Source organism: Lolium perenne, chromosome 4 (genome assembly GCF_019359855.2).
Source record: "Lolium perenne isolate Kyuss_39 chromosome 4, Kyuss_2.0, whole genome shotgun sequence".
Classification (NCBI taxonomy): domain Eukaryota; kingdom Viridiplantae; phylum Streptophyta; class Magnoliopsida; order Poales; family Poaceae; genus Lolium; species Lolium perenne.
The window spans coordinates 106,223,251-106,243,874 of record NC_067247.2 but is presented as its reverse complement, the minus strand read 5'-3'; the positions used below and the strand labels follow the sequence as shown (position 1 = coordinate 106,243,874).

The 20,624-nt window shown below is 43.1% G+C and overlaps 1 protein-coding gene across 2 annotated transcripts; it reads left to right on the top strand.

The window, feature by feature from the left end:
- Positions 1–450: 450 nt before the first annotated feature.
- Positions 451–5,049, top strand: LOC127293568 (type IV inositol polyphosphate 5-phosphatase 7). Of its 2 annotated transcripts, none has more exons than XM_071818741.1 (13): positions 451–1,311; positions 1,406–1,493; positions 1,808–1,873; positions 2,003–2,090; positions 2,194–2,298; positions 2,417–2,911; positions 3,146–3,281; positions 3,369–3,562; positions 3,645–3,753; positions 3,865–4,013; positions 4,103–4,359; positions 4,471–4,618; positions 4,728–5,049. In XM_071818741.1, the coding sequence occupies exons 1-11, from the start codon at positions 1,282–1,284 to the stop codon at positions 4,329–4,331; spliced, it is 1,689 nt and encodes a 562-aa protein (XP_071674842.1). In that variant the 5' UTR covers positions 451–1,281; the 3' UTR covers positions 4,332–4,359; positions 4,471–4,618; positions 4,728–5,049. The 2 variants fall into 2 exon arrangements, with proteins under 2 accessions (XP_071674842.1, XP_051179167.1); XM_051323207.2 differs by having other exon boundaries at positions 3,143–3,281.
- The last annotated feature ends 15,575 nt before the right edge of the window (positions 5,050–20,624 follow it).

Genomic DNA, 20,624 nt, shown 5'->3' with positions numbered 1-20,624 from the left:
GCGCGGACGCTAAAATACGTCTCGCCGCTGAAGATGCCCCACCAACTTCAAAAATTTGTCCATTGCGTAGCAAAGTATAGAAACCAAAAAGCCTCCATCGCACGAAAATAGGTGTCTTGGGCTAAAGCATCTGTAGGAGTAGTAGAAAACGATCCAGAATTAGCAAACCTATGTATGACCAAGCAAAGCGCTAAAAGCAATGATGAAGTCACAAAACAGCACTTAGCTCCAGCCGAGACCCGCAGGCTTTGCTTTGCCGTGCATCGAATTTGGAGCTAAAGAGCAAAGGCTACATATACGTAGAAGGGAGAAAAGCAAGGAACACCAGCAGCAGTAGCCGAAGAGGAGAGGAGCCCCCCAACAAAGCTTTCGCTTTATTCCCCTTCATATTGGCCTCCGTGCCTCACTCCCACCCCACACTGCTGCTGCTCTCCTCACTCCTCAGTCAGTCCGCCTGCTAGCTACCCCGTCTCCTCCTGCTCGTCTCCTTGAAAGCAGAGACCGCGCAGAGCAGAGCAGCGTGTCCTCGCACTGCACACCCCTCTCCCTCCACACTCCTTCGAATCCTCCCGAGCTCCTGCGCTTGCATTGCGCGACGTGGGTCGGCTCGGCTCTTGGTCGCCTCCGTGTCCTCCGCCGCCTCCCTCCTCGGATTCACTTTCAGGTGCTAGACCCCCATTAATTTCCGCTGTCCTGCTCCCTGGGCGTTTCTGTAAGGTAGGGGGCATTAACTCCCGCTCGCGACCGGCATTGATCCGAGCGAGCGTCGTGAGCTGGGCAAGCCAGGCGAGCTGTAGGTTGGTGAGTGAGTGTAATACCACCTCCTCGGAGCTTTCTCTTGGAGGCCCGTGTCGCCTGGTGCCCTTTTGGCGGTCTTTAACCCTGGTCCTGGTTCCTGAATCTCGCGGTCTTTGCTACCGTTCTTGATCTTGTCTGTTTTCCCCCAATTGAAGTACCTGCTTCGTTAGTTCCTCTTGTTTCACATCAATCCCCTCCCCTCTTCTCTTGGGATGCTGCCGCGGATTCTTGCTACTTTTGAGCTGCTGCCTGCTCGCAATTCTTAGGAATTCCGGCTTCCTTCTTGAGCCCATAGTGCGGAATATTCCTTCCAAATAAGGGGTAAAAGAGGAACGGGAGAAGAAGAATCCGTTCTCCCTTTTTCTCTAGGAACTAGGAATACACTACTGTTCTTGAAGGGGTAGAAAGGGGAGAAGAAGAATTTGGAGGTTTTGAGGAGGGAGGTGGCGAATCCCTGGAGCTGCATGAGGAAGCACTGAGACGATGAGAGATGAGACTCCAACCAAGAACAGGGTAAGTGACCACACACCAGCAGCTTCTATCTTCATAATATGTTTTTCTGTGCCCAGTTCTGATCTTGTGTTTGCTCTTGTTGGTGTCGAAAAAGCTGTCCTGGTCCAAGACCATTGTTAGGAAGTGGTTCAACATCAAAACCAAGGCTAAGGACTTCCATTCGGATTATGGAGTTGAAGAAGGTACTTGCTGTTAACTTCAGACCACCTCTTTCATTCTCAACCCGACGATGGGTTTCTGTTGTTTGCATCATTTTGCCTCCGTGCAAATATTTCGTTTTGTGTTATTCAGTGTTTTGGTTGGATATAGTAGTTGCCTGTTGTTTCCTGAAACAAGTTTGACTTCTTGCTGCCCGCTCCTGTGTGATGTAGTCTAGTGACTTTTTTTTTGTTTTTTTTGTAAATCCAACCAAAACAGGCTTGAGAGTTGAGACCTCAGTAAAAATGATTTTGTTTTACCGTGTTTGTCCTAAAAAAAGTTGTGATGGTCATTTCAGTGGGGATGCAGTGGAGGACCAGTTTCTCAGAGAGAGACGTATGCAAAGCCAAGAAGAGCAGAACAGGTACATTTTGCTTGCGTCCTCACAGTAACTACTGCATTTTCAGATCTTTCAACTCCTTTTTGTTGGTGCAAAACTGAGCAGTCAACATTGTGTCCTATGCATAACTGAATTAACTCTATGTTTGCTCAGAGAGGTTGCCAAGGAAGAGCTTCGATCGAGATTGTCGAGTAGGAAATGGAATCGATCGTGCTTATATCACAAACACACAGGACTACAGGTAAAATACATTCTATTCCTGTAGTGTCTGGTAACAATTTGCTGACTACTATTGCTGAAGAAAACTGACTTCGATATGTCAATCCAAATATTTGTGCGTGTAGGGTCTTCGCTGGTACATGGAATGTGGGAGGAAGGTCACCATCTAGTCATCTGAACCTGGAGGACTGGCTCCATACTTCTCCTGCTGCTGATATCTACGTTATTGGGTATAAGTCTATGCTGATGCATCAACTTAAAAAGATATTGTTTGATGCACAAAATAGAAGACATCACCAAATGGTGCAAATAGATAATGAAATGTAACAAGTGTTGTTATCATGCCAGGTTTCAGGAAATTGTTCCTTTGAATGCTGGCAACGTCCTGCTGAATGAAGACAATGGTCCGGCGAAAAAGTGGGTTTCTCTTGTAAGGAATACACTAAATAATTTGGATCTCCAGGGCTCTGTTGCGTACAACTACCACACCCCGTCACCGGTTCCAAATCCTATTGCGGAGCTTAATGTCGACTTTGAGCGATCATCAAGAAGAAGGAACTCCTCATTCTTCCACCGGCGATCATTTCAGTCCTTCAGTCGAAGTTCAAGAATTGACATGATGGATCCTCATTCCTTAGTGGACCGACGTTTCAGTGTTTGTGACCGGATTAGCTTTGGGAGCAGGCCAAGTGATGTTGACACCAGTATGAGATGTGGTGGGTCCTCTGATGATGAGAATATGGACGAGGAATCACCTGGTACTACATTCTTCTCACCAATGCCATGTGGATATGGTGCTCCACTATCAACCGATGACAATAATAGACGGTTGATTAACCCAAAGTAAGTGTCCTTGAAAATGAATATAAATTCTTTCTGCATGTAAGTTAATATTAGTTGCGAGACAAAGTAGCTAGATGACACAGTTCCCAGCTCTGTACTTGAATGTTGAAATTACTAACGTTTCATATGAAACGGCATACAGCCTTCAATCATCATTTGTAACCCCAAAAAATTTCTGAACTATTCCCCAAAAGAATCTCTGAACTGAAACTCATATTTTCTATGACACAGCAGGTATTGCTTAGTTGCTAGCAAGCAAATGGTTGGAGTTTTTCTCATGGTTTGGGTGCGGAGTGATATAAGGGATCATGTGAAGAACTTGAAGGTGTCGTGCGTTGGCAGAGGCTTGATGGGATATCTTGGAAATAAGGTATTGTTTGCTATTTACTCAGTCCTTCTAGGTGTACAGTAGTCACTTCATTCCTGTTCTTTTACATGTCCTTTTTTCTCAACTCAGGGATCGATATCAATCAGTATGTCTCTGCACCAAACAAGCTTCTGTTTTGTTTGCACACACTTAACGTCGGGTCAAAAAGATGGTGATGAACTTAGAAGAAATGCAGATGTGATGGAAATTTTGAAGAAAACCAGATTCCCGCATGCTCATAGTGCACGCAACGAGAAGTCGCCCGAGACAATTCTGGACCATGAGTACGTACTACTTCCAGCTCCATTATACACAATCTGGCTAGTGCACACAATGGAAGACCCTCATATATTTTGTTTCTTTCAGCCGTATAATCTGGCTAGGGGATCTGAACTACCGGATAGCTCTTTCTTATCGCTCGGTGAAGGCTTTGGTTGAAATGCACAACTGGAAACAGTTATTGGAAAAAGATCAGGTAAGCCATTTTGATCCGAACATATCAAATAGCTCCTGGAGCAACATGCGCAGCTACGCCAATTACATTAAGTGTTTCCCTTGTTTCTTACCGGAAATATTTTTGCAACAGCTTCGCATAGAGCAAAGGTTTGGGCGCGTATTTGCAGGCTGGAAAGAAGGGAGAATATATTTCCCTCCCACATACAAGTACTCGTACAATTCCGACAGATACTCAGGCGAAGATATGCATCCAAACGAAAAGAGAAGAACACCAGCATGGTATTTTTTTTTTAAAAGACATAAGTTACTGATGTACAAGCATTTGTTTCCCATTTAATGACCAAACATTGTGTTTTGATTTTCTGTAGGTGCGATCGGATTTTATGGTACGGGAGAGGTCTAAACCAACTATGCTATGTCCGCGGCGAGTCTCGATTCTCAGACCACAGGCCCGTATACAGCATTTTCACGGCGGAGGTTAAACTACCGAGCCAGGCTCAATTCGGAAGCTTCACTCGTTCCAGCTCCCTAATGGGGGTGGACGAGCTACCGTTCCCAACTTACCCACGAAGCTACACAGATATCAATTTTTATTGATTGTGCATCCCCATGGAGCCAGGCCAAGGTTTGTATACTCTACATACCCTGCACTGCCGCATTGTTTATGGCTGATGCTGTGTCAGCTTCCCTGAATTCCATGTGGAAGGCATTGTGCTCATCATAGCTTCCACTGCAGACATTCTTTCTTGAGTAGCAGAGCGCACCAGCTCGTTCCTCCCAAGGTTCCAGCAATTGGAATGTTTCCAGATACAGGTGGTTCTGAAGAATAGGATTCCAGTGATGCAGATACTGAAGGAGATGCTTCTAACTGTAGATTTTTCTAGGTATGATATATACTCGTGCACATCTTGAACTCCTTTTAACGACTGTTTCAGCATCTGCACATTAGCCGTTCTGGATTACTAATGATACCTTTGCTGCGCTTCTCAACAGGATGATTTGCGCCGTTCTGCACAGTTTTGAGCCTGACCATCTTCAGGCTTTGATTTCGTTTGGAACCAAAATACAGAAAGAGTTATTGGTCCCAATACAAGCTAGTAGTCACTAGTCACTAACAGCTGAAGCTAATTTGTGGTGTGGTTTTGGATTTCCCTCCATGATGGATGAATTCATCATTTCCCTTCCCCCGAGCGATTTGTGACTCGGAAGGGAATGCATATTCTCCATTTGCTTTTGCCTCCTGATGTAACAGGAGCCACTTGGCTCGGATCAGATATTTTTTAGTCAGAAAGAAAACCATTACTACGGTTTGTACTGTCGCTGGAACCTTGAGACGTTGCGGCTGATACTAGAGTGTTCCGGTCCATGCTTGGCTTGGCAAGGAATGATTCCAGCCAGGCTTGTGCACAAAGCAATGCTCTGAAAATAAAACAAAGTGTGACGCAGAAGCTGCCCCTCTCTGCTTCACCCTGCAGCGTGTCTGTTTTCTTTGGCCTTTGCCATGGGATGAAACCTACAGCTCATGGAAAAAGGAAAGGCAGAGGCTGTGTGCTTTGTGGGCAGGCCAGGGGACACGAAAGCAGTTGGGCCCACGGAAAAAGGGTGAAGCCTCCTCATCTCGATTCTCGGATGCAGCAAGCAGGTGCTAGCACTCATCAAAGGGGAGGATGCATGCCAGGCCAAGAAGGCTCAAGCATGGACTGGTACGGCCGGTCAATTGCTAGCACTCCTACTCCAGGACGAGTAGAACCGATGACATGCCTGTGACTGCCTTCCTTTCTCAAAAGGATAGAAACAAAAAGAGAGGAGGGGAGGGAGACCCTGCTCTTCCAAAGTAGGACCACTTGTTTGTTTGTGCTTTGTTCCTTTAATCTCCTTTGGTTTTTCACTTGGGGTATAAACCCTAGGCTGATCTCGATGGGTATCTTCATTGGCCCGACACATTTTAAATACGATTTGTATCCGTTTCGGTACGTTTGTGTCGGGTCACGGTCATGAAATCGGCCGCTTCGCGCCTATTATGAATTTGGGTCGGGGCCTACCCCAGTAGCTCGATGTTTTCTTTTTTGCATTTTTCATTCATATGAAACCATAATTTACATAGTTTTAAAAAGATATATAAATATTTAAAAATAAGGCCTATTCTACTAGTCATAGTCATGCGTCGGGACCACGAACGTCAACATACGCCATGGCTAGTCGGGTGTTGGCGCAGGCAAATGGTGGACCAGCGGTGGAGGAGGCATGCCGTTGGTGGTTGTTGCTCCCCGTGTGCCCAAGAAGGCAGTGGGTACGCCATTGGAAGTGGTGGGGGATAGGACGGGGCTTGCACACACCACTATTCCCACGGTGAGGCCTCCATGGCCATCCTGAGGGTCTCCTCCTCTAACAGCTTGGGAGGCATGACCGTTGCAGCATAGCGCGGTGAAGCTTGTGGCGGAGGTGCATGTGCTCCTGTGAGGCTTTCATGGCTAGCCTCCTTATCCACGCCTTCTGACATGAGGGGGAGCTCGTCCACCTTGCCCTCCTACTTGGCCTTCTCCGCGAGGTACATGAGGTAGACGAAGTAGTCTTCGGTGTCGTCCCCCTCGTTTTCCCTCCTCCTCCCCTTTCATCGACGCGAGCAGAACGGTGTAGTTGCACTCGCCGTCGCCAAGGAAACCCGCTCAGCGCCTTAGATCCCATTCGAGGTGCCCGAACGAGTCCCACAATGGTAAGTTAATTCCATACACAGGGTTGACGAGGCAGTCAGGCAGTTGAAGGGCCTTGCGTCGAGAAACTCATGCTGCCGCTCCCGACCCTGACGTGGCACCGGCGGGGTGCACGCCTGGTATAGAGCCCGTGCCACGTAAACGGTGACGGAGACGCGGAAGCGTGGCTTCTTCATATTTTTCTTTAGCACCAATGACCTGGCCGCTAAGAATGTTTGCGCTGGTTTCTAGGCATGTGCTATTGATGGTGGCACAGAAGCCCATCCGCCGCCCACTAGTCCTAGCGCTGCCGATGAAGCCAACACGTGCCATTGATGGTGCCATAGTGACTAGGCATGCTTAGAAGGGAAGCTTTGCGGGTGCACAGAGAGACGAAACGATTCATGTCACTCACACACCGCCAGACGGGCCGAGTCCGCGCTATTTCCATGCCGACGAATATTCGCATCCCAAATTTAGACCACAGATGCATGGACGCGAACACACCAATCAGTCTGCATTGGGCCACTGGGTTGAGGTTTTTTCCATTTCTTGTCTACTCAAACACAACAGTTATCTTACATCCGTTTCCCTTAAGCCACTGGAGATGCATTAAGTAAAGAGAGGAGGAGAGTGCCGAATATACTCCTTCCTTCGCCATGGTGTTACTCCCTCCTCCCCAAAATATGTTACATATAAATTTTGGTTAAAGTTAAACTTCGTAAAGTTTAATCATCTATACCGATAAAAATATAAACATAGACAATAAAATAATAATATTTTTAAAATTATTATGAAATATATTTTTATATTATATGCATTTGACATGGTAGATCTTTGTATTATTATCTATATTCTTTGAACGGTTTAACTTGCACGGAAAATTATGCACAATACTACGTATAAAATAGGCAGGAGAGACTACTTGTCAATCGTAAATTGTTGATCACTGGCTTTATTGGGATTAGCTTAAGCCTGAACCTGACAGCCTCGAAACCAGCGGCGTCATGTGGCAAACAACTAAACAAGGGACGCGCCGTAGTCAGGTGGTGGGAGATTAGCGTCGTGGTAACGCAAAATTGAGCAGAGCAGGCAGGCAGCATCGGTGCCAGATGGAATGGCTCGACGGACGGGTTGGGGAATGTTGCTTGGGACAGTATATCCTCATCCCCGAACAGCTTTATTGGGATTAGCTAGCCTAACCAGAGAACCTCGAAATCAGCAGCTTCATCAGCCAAACAACAAAACAAGGCACGCGCCCAAGCCAGGAGATTGGCGCCCTGGCGACGCAAGATGGGCAGACTATGCGCATGATTGTGATTGCTGTAGAGAGTAAACGTTGGATTGATCGAAGAGTTTGATCGCCCATTGCCAGCCCCGAGATTAGGCTACAACTGTCGCTATTTTGGGCATGACGAAGACGAGAGGATCCGCCGTACCTGAATCCTCGGCCGTGCCGGCAGACGGACGAGCGCCGCCGCCCCCCGACGTCCAGTCCCGCCGCCGCTCGTCGAACACACACATATTTCGCCTTCAACCGCGGCAGAGCGGGCGTGCCATTGACGCGCAGGTGTATCGTGGCTCGTGGGCCGCGACGGGTGGCGCCTCGGTGTGTCCGACGGCAATTCCTATTCTCCGCTTATAGCGGGACGGATCCGGCGCTCCGCACAGGGGCAGTTCTTTCTGGGCCGGCCCATTTAGCGGGGACAGTGCGTTTTCTCCCGGTTTTTGTTCTGTTTAGGCGGTTTTCTCTGGATTTTCTTTCGGTTTACTTCGGATTTTGGGTGTTTTTTTTTTATTTTTGTCAATTTTTTTAAAAAAATTCTAATTTGAATTCTACAATTCTTTTAAGTTTTTAAATCGGAACATTTTTAGATTTTTGATTTTTTTTCGAATTTTGAACATTTTTTAATTTTGAACATTTTTTTGTTTAGAACAATTTTTAGATATGGACATTTTTAAATTATAATATTTTTTCAGTTTCAAATTTTTAATTTTCAAATATTTTTTGGATTTGAACAGTTTTAAAATTTGGACATTTTTCATATTTGAACATTTTGAAATTCCAACATTTTTTAGATTCAATTTTTTTTCAAAATTGATCATTAAAGCAACTGGCAATTTTTCAGATTTGATCATTTATTCAAAATTTGAATATTTTCATAATAAAAAACAACAAAAAAGACAGACATGGTTAGCGTCCAGCGATTGAACGAAGCAGGGCACATCCTGTGAACCTTGACGTAAATGGGCCCAGCCCAAGTTACCTTCCCTTGAGCGATTTTGGTCCATGGCCTCTCTTAAAGCGGAGCATAGGGGCTCCCATCTCCGACGGGTTTGGCGAGGCGCACCACCCTAGGCCCAGATCGGTCCGTGAACATGGGCCATCACGGGTGCCGTTGCCGTGTCCCGAAATAAAGGAGTATGGAGCCGGTAGTGGGATTCGAACCGACAACCACAAGAAGTTTTATTTTATGTTTTATTTGAGAACCCCAAAACACCGTATCAAAGGGTTCTCAAAAATTCAAGATAGATCTAATTAGACATCTGTTAATAGACCAGAATGGTAAGAAAAACTTATTTAAAATAATAATTGGATACGAGAGCCTCCACCCTGTCAATGGATCTTGGTTTCGACAATGAGCTTCATAGTATCAATACTGTTAGAGTATCAACGGACATATAGATGAATTGTTGATTAGTGCAGATTAATTCTTGATTGATGTTTGTAGGTGATGTTCGTTATATTTAACTTGACGGAGAAAAATAAGCGATGCCTTTTATTTTATGGATCTAGTCCTTTTGACCAAGCAATCCTAATGTAGGAGGTTTTGGTTAGGGGATGCAGAAATAGTGCTTCAGGATCCATTACTCACTACTAGGAAAAGGGCTCTAACTGCAGATTATACCGCCGGCGCACCAATATTGAAGCGCGCCGGTGAAAAATACCACCGGCGCACCAGATACGCCGCGCCGGCGAAGAACATATACCACTGACGCATAGCAAGCTTGGTGCGCCGGCGGTAAATGTTGGCCTGGTCTCCACCTCGTTCGGGCCTGGTTCAAGAATTACTGCCGACGAACCAGGCCGAGGGCACGCCGCAAATAATAGAATAGCGCATGTGTGCCCCGGGCTTGGTGTGCCAGCAGTAATTCTTGGACCGGGCTTGGACAAGATACCTTGGATATCGCCAACTACTGTCGGCGCACCCCTACCTTGGTGCGTCAGCAGTAACCTGGGATATTTTTAGGCACTTATGGATGCCCACCGACTCTCCCCACTACTCCTCCCACACACTCAACCCGACACTTTTCCGGAATCAGCTCATTTTTTCCCATTTATACCCCAAATTTAGCTAATTTGACAAAAAAAATGTTATTTTTTAGCAAATCTTCCCATCCTACATGCAGCCTACATCCTCTTTGTAGATCTAGATCGATCCAATGTTCAAGAAATCATTAATCGTTAAGTACTCGGTGGGCCTCAAGATGGAGATTAATCGCTTATCGTTCGATTAATCGATTTTATTGGTCGGCCATTTATCGGCTTATTTTTTGATAAATCCTAATTTTTGGCACTAAATTTTCTATAATATATTGCTCAAAAATAATATTGGAGCATTGAACAACATTTGAATCAATAAAAATGTAAAATTTGAGCTAATGCACGGTTCTACAAGACTATATGACGAAAATATTGACCATCGGACCAAGTTTCGGTGAAATTTCATTGAAAAACAAACGAAATATCGACCCTTTGACTGAAAATAGGGAGATATGTCGGCTACCAGACTGAAAATCGGCCAAAATATCGGTACTGGCGATAAATCAACCGATATACCAAAATCTTATCGGTTACCACCCGATTCACGATAAATCGGCCGCTAAATCGGTATCTCGACCGATTTTTTGAACAAAGGATCTATCTATCCCACATTGATCGCTCAATTTAGATCAGATCTAGATATAGAAAATAGGAACCCATACGTCGTGGTCGGCGTGACGTCTTGATCTCGTGTACTAATATATCAACCAAATATGTGACTAATGAACAAATTACAGAATGAAATCGCCTATGTGTATATATTGGAACTTTGAAGCAAAGTGTGTGGCATATATATGTTGTGTTTGTGTTTGTGACCGAACGATTTGATGAGATGAAAATGAGTTGTCAATGTTGTGTCGAAATGTTGATTCGTTAAGTTTTCGTTTCGGCATATTTCTGGCGCTCCTAGGTCCTAATGTGTAGGAAAGTCATGCTGAAATTTTTCGTGAAAATTACCAACGGGTGCATGGTTCTAAACAATTAATGACGGATGTCGCGTGAGGACGGGCCATTCAACTCGCTGGAGGGATGCCATCCATTCCCTAACAAGCCTACAACCTGATCCTACGATGTGAACTCTTTTGCTTAGCTTGAGCGATACATACATCGATGAACTTGCTATTCCAGCCTGATCGAATTGTCGTTTTTATTTAGTTTGTACGGATGTGTATGTGAACTCGTTAGCTTGCGTCTAGTAATTCGTTACTCGTTGGAATCAGATACACCATGTTATCTTTATAATTTCCGTTTACTTAGGTATTTCTAGGTTATGGTTGCTTATCTTAATCATTTTCATTTACTCGACCCTTACTTGGCTCGTTTTTGAAGTTCGCCGATGATTAAAATTTTTGGTCACTCGTACACTCTAGGGTGGAGCCAGTGAATCTGGTGTGATGGCAAAAATATCAATATCTGGTGCATCCTACTTAGTTTCGCTGACTCCCCTGAATGTTAATATTTGTTTCGACCAACAAAATATGAGGCATGCTATTTAGTTGATACTACTTGACATTCTCCGTTTACTTTTGGTATTTATTACATTTTTGTGTCGATGATTAAAATATTTGGTCACTACACTCGGGGGCGGTGCAAGTGAGCCTGGTGTGATGTCACAAATATTAATCTCTTGTGCATCCTACCTGGCCTCACTTAAACCGTCCCTGAATGTTAATATTTGTTTCGGCCAGACACATTATTTAGTTGATCCTACTTCTTAATTAATTCTATTGGCTTTACTTCTCATATATACTTATATGCATGTTGCAAGTATATATATCATCTATGATTTTGGTACTGACGTTTTATTTATCTTGTGCATGGAGATGCCGACATATGTCGTGTACAAGGGAAGGGTTCCTAGAGTGTCTACGCCTTTTGGGAGGATTGTCGAAGACAGGTGCATCATTTCAGTGGATACCCCACTAGGGTGGAGGCGGAAGGAAGATACACGCGCTATCTAGCGGGAGACATGAGACAGATGAGGAGGAACCGGATGAAGACCATTGGCTTCGTGAGGATGCTCATCGTGACCATGGTCATGCTTTATGTGATTGTAGTTTAGGTTAGTAGCAAGATTGTGAGGTGTATGACACTTGTAATTATGTATCGACTTCTAACTTTATCAAACTTCGTTCGGCGTTGCATGTGTATTGTATGAATCAAGATTTCGAAACGAGACTTGACTATTTATGTATTGATACCGAAATGAGACTGGGCTCTATATATGTGTTTTTCATATTGCATGTGTACTGAATCTGTATAAATATCAACTGTATTGGACCATATAAATATGCATTATAATAGCGGGAAAATGCTGGAAAAAAGGAATTTCGAATAATACCGCCGGTGAACATATATCTCTACTGCCGGCGCACAAGAATGAGACATTGGTGCGCTGGTAATAGCCCTTTTTCTAGTAGTGACACGTCCAAGGCCTTTTGTTCTTCTTCGCAGCCGTTATTTTGGCACAAGTTTTTTTTAGTTCAAAAAGGAAATAGTTTGAAAATGTTACGTCATTTTTCTACGTCTAGATTTATTTTCAGATTTTTTGGAACTAATGTGTATGATTTTTGATTTTTTTCAAAAAGTAGGAGCACTAGTGCTCAGGAGCCCGCAAAGTTTTCTCTATATATAAAAAGCCAAAGAGCAGATCAAGAAAGGAAATTTATCTGTTTCCAAAGAAAAAACCTACACGTCTCCTCTATTTCGAGAATATAAGACGTTTTGGGAAACGGTTTATATTAATGCTATTGAGCTTGGTGTAATAAAACACGAAGCTCAGGAGCTCACCGAGTACTCGAAAACTTGGCTCGACTCTGAGCTAAAATTTTTGGCATGTCACGAAAACAAGTTTAATGAGTTAAGTTGCTAGTAATAGGTAAGCTTCGTTCATATCATAACACTAATATATTAGCTTATGGATTGTCGACACTAAGTACATGTATAATGAGGTGACGCCAGCCTACGATGTACGATATTTTCTGAGTTAGAGTAGAGCGAATAGAGAAAGAGAAAGAAAATTTCGCCTTCCCTTAGCTAAGGGACGCTTCCTTCAAAATTAAGAGAACGTGATTTTCTCCAGTGTACACTGCGCCTTCCCTTAGCAATGTAATTTTATATAAAATTTAATTATTTTTTATTAATTGCAAGAAATAAAAATAAGAGACAATGCATGTATACACGTTATAGTTATTGTCTTCCCTAAATAACATGAAGGGCTAAAGAAGATGTGCCTTCTCTATTACTAGACCATAACAGCGCGCGTTGCCGCGCCCGTCAGTTTTGAGGAAAAATAATAGAAATATTACAAAAAATTAACAATATAATATGTAATACAATGTGCATCAATATAGGCAATGGAGCATGTGCATAATATATTGTTTGGATAACATCGAACAAAATCCTACTATCTTTTCGGCCCTCATAAATATTTAATTAATTTAGTAGCTTACCAATTTAGATATGGGAACAATAAGAACAACCATTTGGTGTGTTTCATCTATTTGAGAGAAGGCTAGATGCATCAGACTACTAACTTTCACACTGAAGTACAAACTTTTAGAGATTTAAACAAACGAATTGAAGAGTAAGGCCCTGAGGCAGGGTTCGCCACCTCGGTCATCCAAAATGAAGAAGCCGGTAAGGCGACGGCCACCTGGGTGTCGTCAACACTGTGAAGCATCAATGAACTGGTGAAGTGTAGCAAACGGGTGGGGCCACATTTGCCTGCCACACCAAGATTCCATATTATGAATTAATCAGGAAACTAACTTAAATATTCACAACCCAATAAAAAGGAAATAGATGAACTTACACCATCTAAAGGCATTGGTTTGGTGACCAACAGAAAGCAAGAATTAGAAAAAATACCGTTCTTGCCGCAAATCATCTGATTATGGCGACCCCAGAACCAAAAAAAATGACCAGGTAGGAATGCAACCCCAAACATACCGTGGAGTTCATTTACGATAACACTGTGGAGATACAACAAATACTATAAGTCTATAATAACCTAGTCTGACAACCCAGGTGACAAAGTAGCAACATGTGCGTAGCTGGTTAAAGGGAAATCGTCCAACACTTACTTTACAGGTTACGTGGTAATAATTGTATTTTAATGTAATAGTAAGCTGTCTAAAAATGCCACTGGGCTGAGCCAAAAGGAAAATAGCGTGCATGGAAAGTAGGCCCTATGTTTTTGAGCTAGCCAAAACAACACCAGCCCAGTGTTGAAGCTGCTTGCTACAAAAGCAACAATAAATAAACTAGGTATAACATGCACAAAAAGTATAACCTGAATAACTACTATTTTATTTGGGAACAAACATCTTTTTTGTTAGAATTTTGAGGCATGCTCAGACTTAACTTGGTGTTGACACGTCTGCATTTTGGTGGTTTGCTTTGTGCTACCCTTTTTGTGTGTACGATTTCTGTGCTGCATAGCGTTTTTATGGTGGTTCAGAATTAGTCTTACTCCTGACACGTGTGCAGTTTTCTTAGTTTTCATTGCTGCTACTTCGTTGATCATTTTCTTGGTGAACCAATCGGGTGGATGTAGTCATGTAGAGCTGGCGTGGTTGGGAAATCGAGCGCCGCTTTGACCATACGACAGTAGCTGGCTAGCACAAAAGTAAGACAAGAGCAAACTCGTGGGTTATTGCCGCGTGGCTCAGTCCCCTTTTATGGTTTTCCACTGACCACCACCGCCTCCTGCCTGCTCCATCGTCCTCCCCCTGTCAAGCTCTGATGTGGCCGGCCTCTCTCAGCGGCGGTTTACAGTCGGAGGGACCGACGGCCGTGGCCCGTGTCCCGGGTCGGCTCTTCCTCCTCGCGCCGAAGAGTCCCGTCGACCCTCTGCTCTCCAATCCCTCGACTAGATGTCGGGCGCCGAAGCCAGCAGTGCGCCACCGCCTGTTTCGAATCTGGGAGCGCGGAAACCGGCAGGTGGGCCTCGGCGGCGGCACACCAGCACTGATGTGGCCAACAAGGGATTTCCAGTGTCGGAGCGTCCGCCGCCGGCCACTGCGTCGCCCGCACCGCCTGTGCTCGCGCTTGTGCCCGTCGGTGGGGTCGAGCAGCGTCCGGCTCCAGCGGAAATAAGGCGGGGGCGGCGGCGGCCAAGCGTGGCAGCGTGCTGCCGGTCTCTACTTTTTTTAGCCCCATCCTCTCTCCCCTCCCGTTTCCTTTTCTCCAACCAACTGACGGGCTCGGCTAGGCCATATCGACCTATGCCGCTTGCATAGAGCCACGGCTCCGCCGGCCGCCCTACGCCTTCGGCTGATCCTGGCACTGCCCACCTCCAAACAGATGTAGGCGCCGCCCCTCACGAGCCATGGCCGCATCCCCGAGTCGTCCTGCTCACTTCTGAAGCCACCTCCCCTCGCCGACGTCCCTGACCGCCGCAAGATTCGGTCACCTCTCCTCCGGTCTATTCACAGGTCTCCTGCCTCTTATACTTCTCTAGCGTCAAGATTTGATATATTTTCTTTGTTAATTTCTGTGGCATATGTTGTTTCTTCCTGTAGCTCTCTTCGTGCTGTAATGTGTGCGTTCTTTTATTTTCTGCAGCTTTTCAGGTGAGTAAGCCCTGTGTTTTCCGTCGGCGGTGAGGTCGGTCTCCTTTGACGTCTCCTTCTTCTGCTCCGCTTTGGCGTCGTGGCTTGGAGGTGTCTCAGCAGCTGGCCATTTGTCTGTTGGGCGGCGCCGTGGATGTTCCTGTCGGTCTGTGACTTTTGGCCTATCCATGGGGACTCCAAAAGATAGCAGCAGGTAAGCGGTGTAAGCCATCTTTGCATATTCATCTGATCAGTTGCACATATACTGAAACATTTGGTTGATTCAGTGCTAATACAATGATCTAGGTGCTTCCTTGTGGAATTTCCTTATGCTTTATTGATGACTTAGTGGAAGGGTTGTCTGCGTCAATTGCTACTACAAGTCAGCAGATAGAGATGGATACCAGAGATTCATCAGACCCATAAACCACATAGAGTATTTAAAAAGATGAAGTTGGTGGTTTCCATCGGCTTGAGGGGCAGAAAGATATCTCATTCCATTTGTTCTGCAGGTAACTTTGAATGCTCAGTGAAAAAAAAAGATCTGAATGCTCAATGGAATTATCTACCGAAGAGATATCAATAATTTATAATTCTCTTCATTTTTTTTTCTACAGTTTTATTGCTGCTATTTTCGATTTTACTTTTTTTTTTCTCTTAAGCGGTGATTCAGGTTTCTATCTTCATTTCACTGGAAAAGAAGTAGTGCCATTCAGTTAACATGCTAAAAAATTGATCATTCGGTTGACCCATTTTTGTGCACGTTGAATTGATGTGTGCTTTTGCGACCAAGTTCAGGTGCTAGGTTTGACTCCTGAAGTTTTTTTGTTGACAAACCTCATCATATTGTCTCCATTCTTTGATTTATAGGTTATCTTCCATTAAAAATTATATCAAGAGACGCATCAACATATATTGTCTTTAGTTCAAAGTATAGGCTATCTATTATTGCAGGTTATCAAAATGCCAACATATTTAATCCGGAGACGGTTGGTTTTAGGGGGGAAAGGCTAAATTCGTTATTCCTTCTGTAGCGATAGAATTTTGTACATATCTTTACTTGCAACGGAAGGCATGCCAAGTACAGTTATATGCGCTTATTTAGATATCCTTTTCTGTTTTTAAAATAGTATAGTATCTGTTGAATTGCATGCTTATTTTCACTGGTCTATGCTATGCATCTATATGTACAGTCTAATGCTTAGATATATCAACTATTTGTTAGCTTGGTTGTTAAAACTCTTTGCTATGCTTCCCTACTGATGCCCTTTGGTCATCATTATCCATGCCCTATTCCCCAAAGTTTAGATGTTTCTACCTTGGATATGTTGTTTTTGGCATGCGCAAATTATAGTGGTTTTAGGTATATGATCCAATTTTTATGTGGTTTCCTTACCTGGTATATTCAGGACAGATCATCAATGCTCATTTCTGCACCATTTATTCATGCAAAAAAAATTCAATTGGAGTTTGATTATCAGTGTACTATGCTCATATGAGATTTGGTAAATTGCAGGTATATAGAGCAAGAAGGAGATAGAGAGGGTGTCAACGCTGGACCTAGATCCACCAGACTCTTCCACTTCCAGCATGGGTGTCTCAGACCGCCACCAGAGGGTTACCTCGACAATGCATGTGCATGGCGGCGCCCTACCATGGATGTTCCCAGGCTATCAAGGAGCACAACCAACTCATAAGGTGTGAATATCATTGCATAGAATTCAGCCTTTATGAAACTGCAGCGCCTCTTACTATTTCTATTTGACACTGCAATTTAATTTATTTATTGAGCGAAAGATATTTATGTATTATCTGGATGACAACTGTATGCATACCCATGTTGAGTGAGCATATTTTGGATTCCATGCTTGGTGTTGGTCACTTGGTCCTCGATTATTGAGACACTAAGCACTGAACATCTGGATAACAAAAGGTAGAAGTTGTGTTCGGGAAAGAAATTTATGCATACTGAGCAAGCACCAAGCACTGTTTTCCATATCTGTTGTGTGAGCATGTTTTGGAAACTTCTACCTTTTATACATTGGATTCTTTATACATTGAACCTTCCAATCTAGGGGCAGCTTCTTGAGACAAAAATTAGAATATAAACTCCAGTTCAGACTTAAAATAACATGATCTAAACCAATGCTAAAAAGTAGAAGTTTCCATGTATAAAAGAATCCACCATCATGGAGAGTGGTGGCCCTCTCTCCCTAGCTCTGTCTAGATTGTCTCTTCTACTCTTTTTGCGACGGTCCAGAATGCCTCTTTATTTTCATGTCTTGACATGTTTGAAGCTGCCCAATAAGAACAACAACGTAATAGGTGTTTATAAAGTATTCTCCAGTTGCTGTGCTTTTGTAGATGTTTGTTTTTTAATCAAATGCTTGCAAATTAGTTCAAAATTTCCTTGGTCTATTACTTTCTATATTACCACAACATGGAAATTACTAGAACAAGCTATTTGCTGGGCACAGATGAATCTATCCTGAAGTATGGGTGTTTCCGTTCATTTAATTTCAGAATCGAACAACATTTTCTAGATGGCACCAAGATGATGATGTCTCAGTTTCCGCACAATTCATAGTGTTTTTTTATTCTTTCATCAGAAAATTCTATAAAACATTTTAAAGGAACTATACACCCAATTATCACAGGTAGCTTCAATGGCCATTTCGAAAAAAAAAAGGTAGCTTCAATGTATAAAAGCCCTTCTGACCAATTGACGGGTGCATCCACTGGTTATATCTTTTAATTGTCCTACGATGTAACACTTGATTTTGGAAATTGAAGTTCAATTTGTTTTATTACTCTAACATAGTGGGGAACTATATTATATGTTTGACTTATAATGTTAACATGTATAGTGTACACGGATTTCTTATGTTTATACTATCAATGGGAACAAGTATCTACATTCTTTGGCAGGATTATGGTCCGTAGCTTTATGTATGTGCAAGTACAATATTTCGAATGTTGTTTTACTGATTAATTTACTACAATCTTCTCTTTTTGGGATAATATGTGCACCGCCATTTATTTTTGTGGCTTCAGAAGTAATGTTTGAACTTTAATTGAATTACTCTTTCATGAACTATTTGCAGTGTCTTCTTCATGTGGTAGTGGCCTCAATTAGTCAAGGTTGCGACTGAGCAATTAAACAAGTTAACTTTCTGTCACTCCCTTTGAAATTTCACAAAAAAACCAACTTAATATATTGCTCCATTTGAATTCTTCGTCATCATTATATTTTGTTTTCTGTCTGGGTCTCTACAAAAATGATAACTTATTTTTTAGGTTGTTGCAAAATAAGATATATTTTAACTTACCGGGAACTAAGTGAGCATGGATTCAGAATTGATTGGCAACATGCTTCCATACTTGGGAAGTTTTCTGATAGCATTCTTATACATGTAGTTATGTATTGTGTGAAATATCCATGGCAATGAAGTACTCTGGTTGACTAAATTCGCTATAGGATCGTTGCTAGAAGATCTAGAGCAACCTTCAAACTTAAATTATAAAATTAGAGGGAGACAGACATAGTATGATCAGAGGATTTAATACTGCACCCATTCTAAACCTGAAGATAGCATATTGTTCATGCTTTGTCATGATATTTTTTTCCTGATTTTTTTATAGTGAAGTAGGAGAGCGTCACAACTTGCAGTTTGTTTTAGTTCTCTGTTTGAAGGATTTTTGTTGTGCTTTCAGGGCTGAATCATATAACTTGATGCAGCCTCTCCATTGTAAATGCCTGGGGAACTACAGACCACATGTGCAGTTCTTTCCTAGGCAACTACATGATTATTATATGTTTATAAGAAATACGATCCTTCTGCTATACATTTGCTTTCTGTTTCAATTATGATTTTGTTCTTTGCACAAAAGTTTTTCGATGGATATGTTATTCTTTTAACATTTCGTAATTTCCCCTATCTTAACTATTAAATTGCAATCGGTCTGGTACGTCGTACGGTGGCTGCTGAAAAAATAAAGGTTTTCTTTTTGGCCCCTTCACAAACATCAAAATCGAACGGCAGTCCGTACAAACAGCCTCAACCCAGCCCCGCGCCGCCAGACGACGTCCTCTCGATCACCGGCCTCCCGCCAGACGACCTCCTCCCGCGAACCAAGCTCGGCACCGTCCTCCTCAAGCCTGACCCCGCTAGGGGTGGGGAGGGAGCGTAGCGCCATAGTGGCGGCCGGTAGCTGAGCAGATCAATGGGAGCAGGGCGGTGGTGTTTCTGCCTCGATGGATCGAGCTGGACGACTGATTTTTTCAGCTATTTCCTCTTTGTATTGCTGCTTTTTTGCTTCGGTGGTGGTGCTACACATACTGATTTTGTTTCAGATCTTTGGATCGAGGGCCGAGCAGCGACCATGGCGTGATCTGATGCGTGCGCAGTGTCTGATATTGACAAGAGCGATGAGAATAGAGAGATAGATGTGGCTTATGCGTTTGTTGCTGCTGCTGCTGCTGATTGCTAGAGCGCGCATTTTTGGCTGCTAATTGCTAGCCCCATGTGCTGCTGCTGCTGCTGCTTTTTCTTCTTCTTTATCTCAGAATGAGCGCCTTTGCTTTCTTCTGTACGCTTGGCTACTGCTGAAATTGCTGCTAATTTCTATTGCTGCTGATTGCTAACAGGCACACGACTGTTGAAATTGCTACTGCTGCTGCTTGCTAACATGCACACGAGTGTTAGGTGATGAATTGTTGCTATTGCTTACTACTCTATTTTTTTGTGATCAACTGTCGTGTAGTATCAAATATTTGTGATTCAGAGAGATTAGTTCATAATTATACATGGGTGGAATATAGAGAGCGAGAAGAAAAAGAGATAGGTAGATTAAATTAAATAAAGTCTATTTTTTAAACATAGTCTAAAATAGTTATATGAAATAAACAACACAATTGATATTGAGTACTCCTGGGTTCAAATTTTGACAAATCTTAGACAACCTTCATGGGACGGAGGGAGTATATCAGAAAAAACTAATAGTAGAACAAAATAATTATCTTATTATGTGTAACCTTTTTGTTCCTCTGAATTATTATTATTTATGTATGTGGACAATTGTGTTATATTAATTCGGTAGTTGCAAGAAATTAATGAAGTATAAATTGTGAAATATATGGTGTGAGATTCGGTGTCATGAAATAGTTTTCAATCGAGGGAGTCTGAGCGATGAGACATCCAAGTCGGATATCTGATATATGTATTTTTCGTAGCAACGACAGGTATTATGCTAGTTATGTATCTTACAGCATCGGTCCGGCGTATTCCATGGGCTACTAATGCGATAATCCTATCATTGA

Coding starts and splice junctions, on each gene's coding strand:
- LOC127293568 (XM_051323207.2), top strand. CDS start 1,282: ATGAGAGATGAGACTCCAACCAAGAACAGG. Junction 1,874..2,002: donor AGCCAAGAAGAGCAGAACAG/GTACATTTTGCT, acceptor ATGTTTGCTCAG/AGAGGTTGCCAAGGAAGAGC. Junction 2,299..2,416: donor GCTGATATCTACGTTATTGG/GTATAAGTCTAT, acceptor TTATCATGCCAG/GTTTCAGGAAATTGTTCCTT.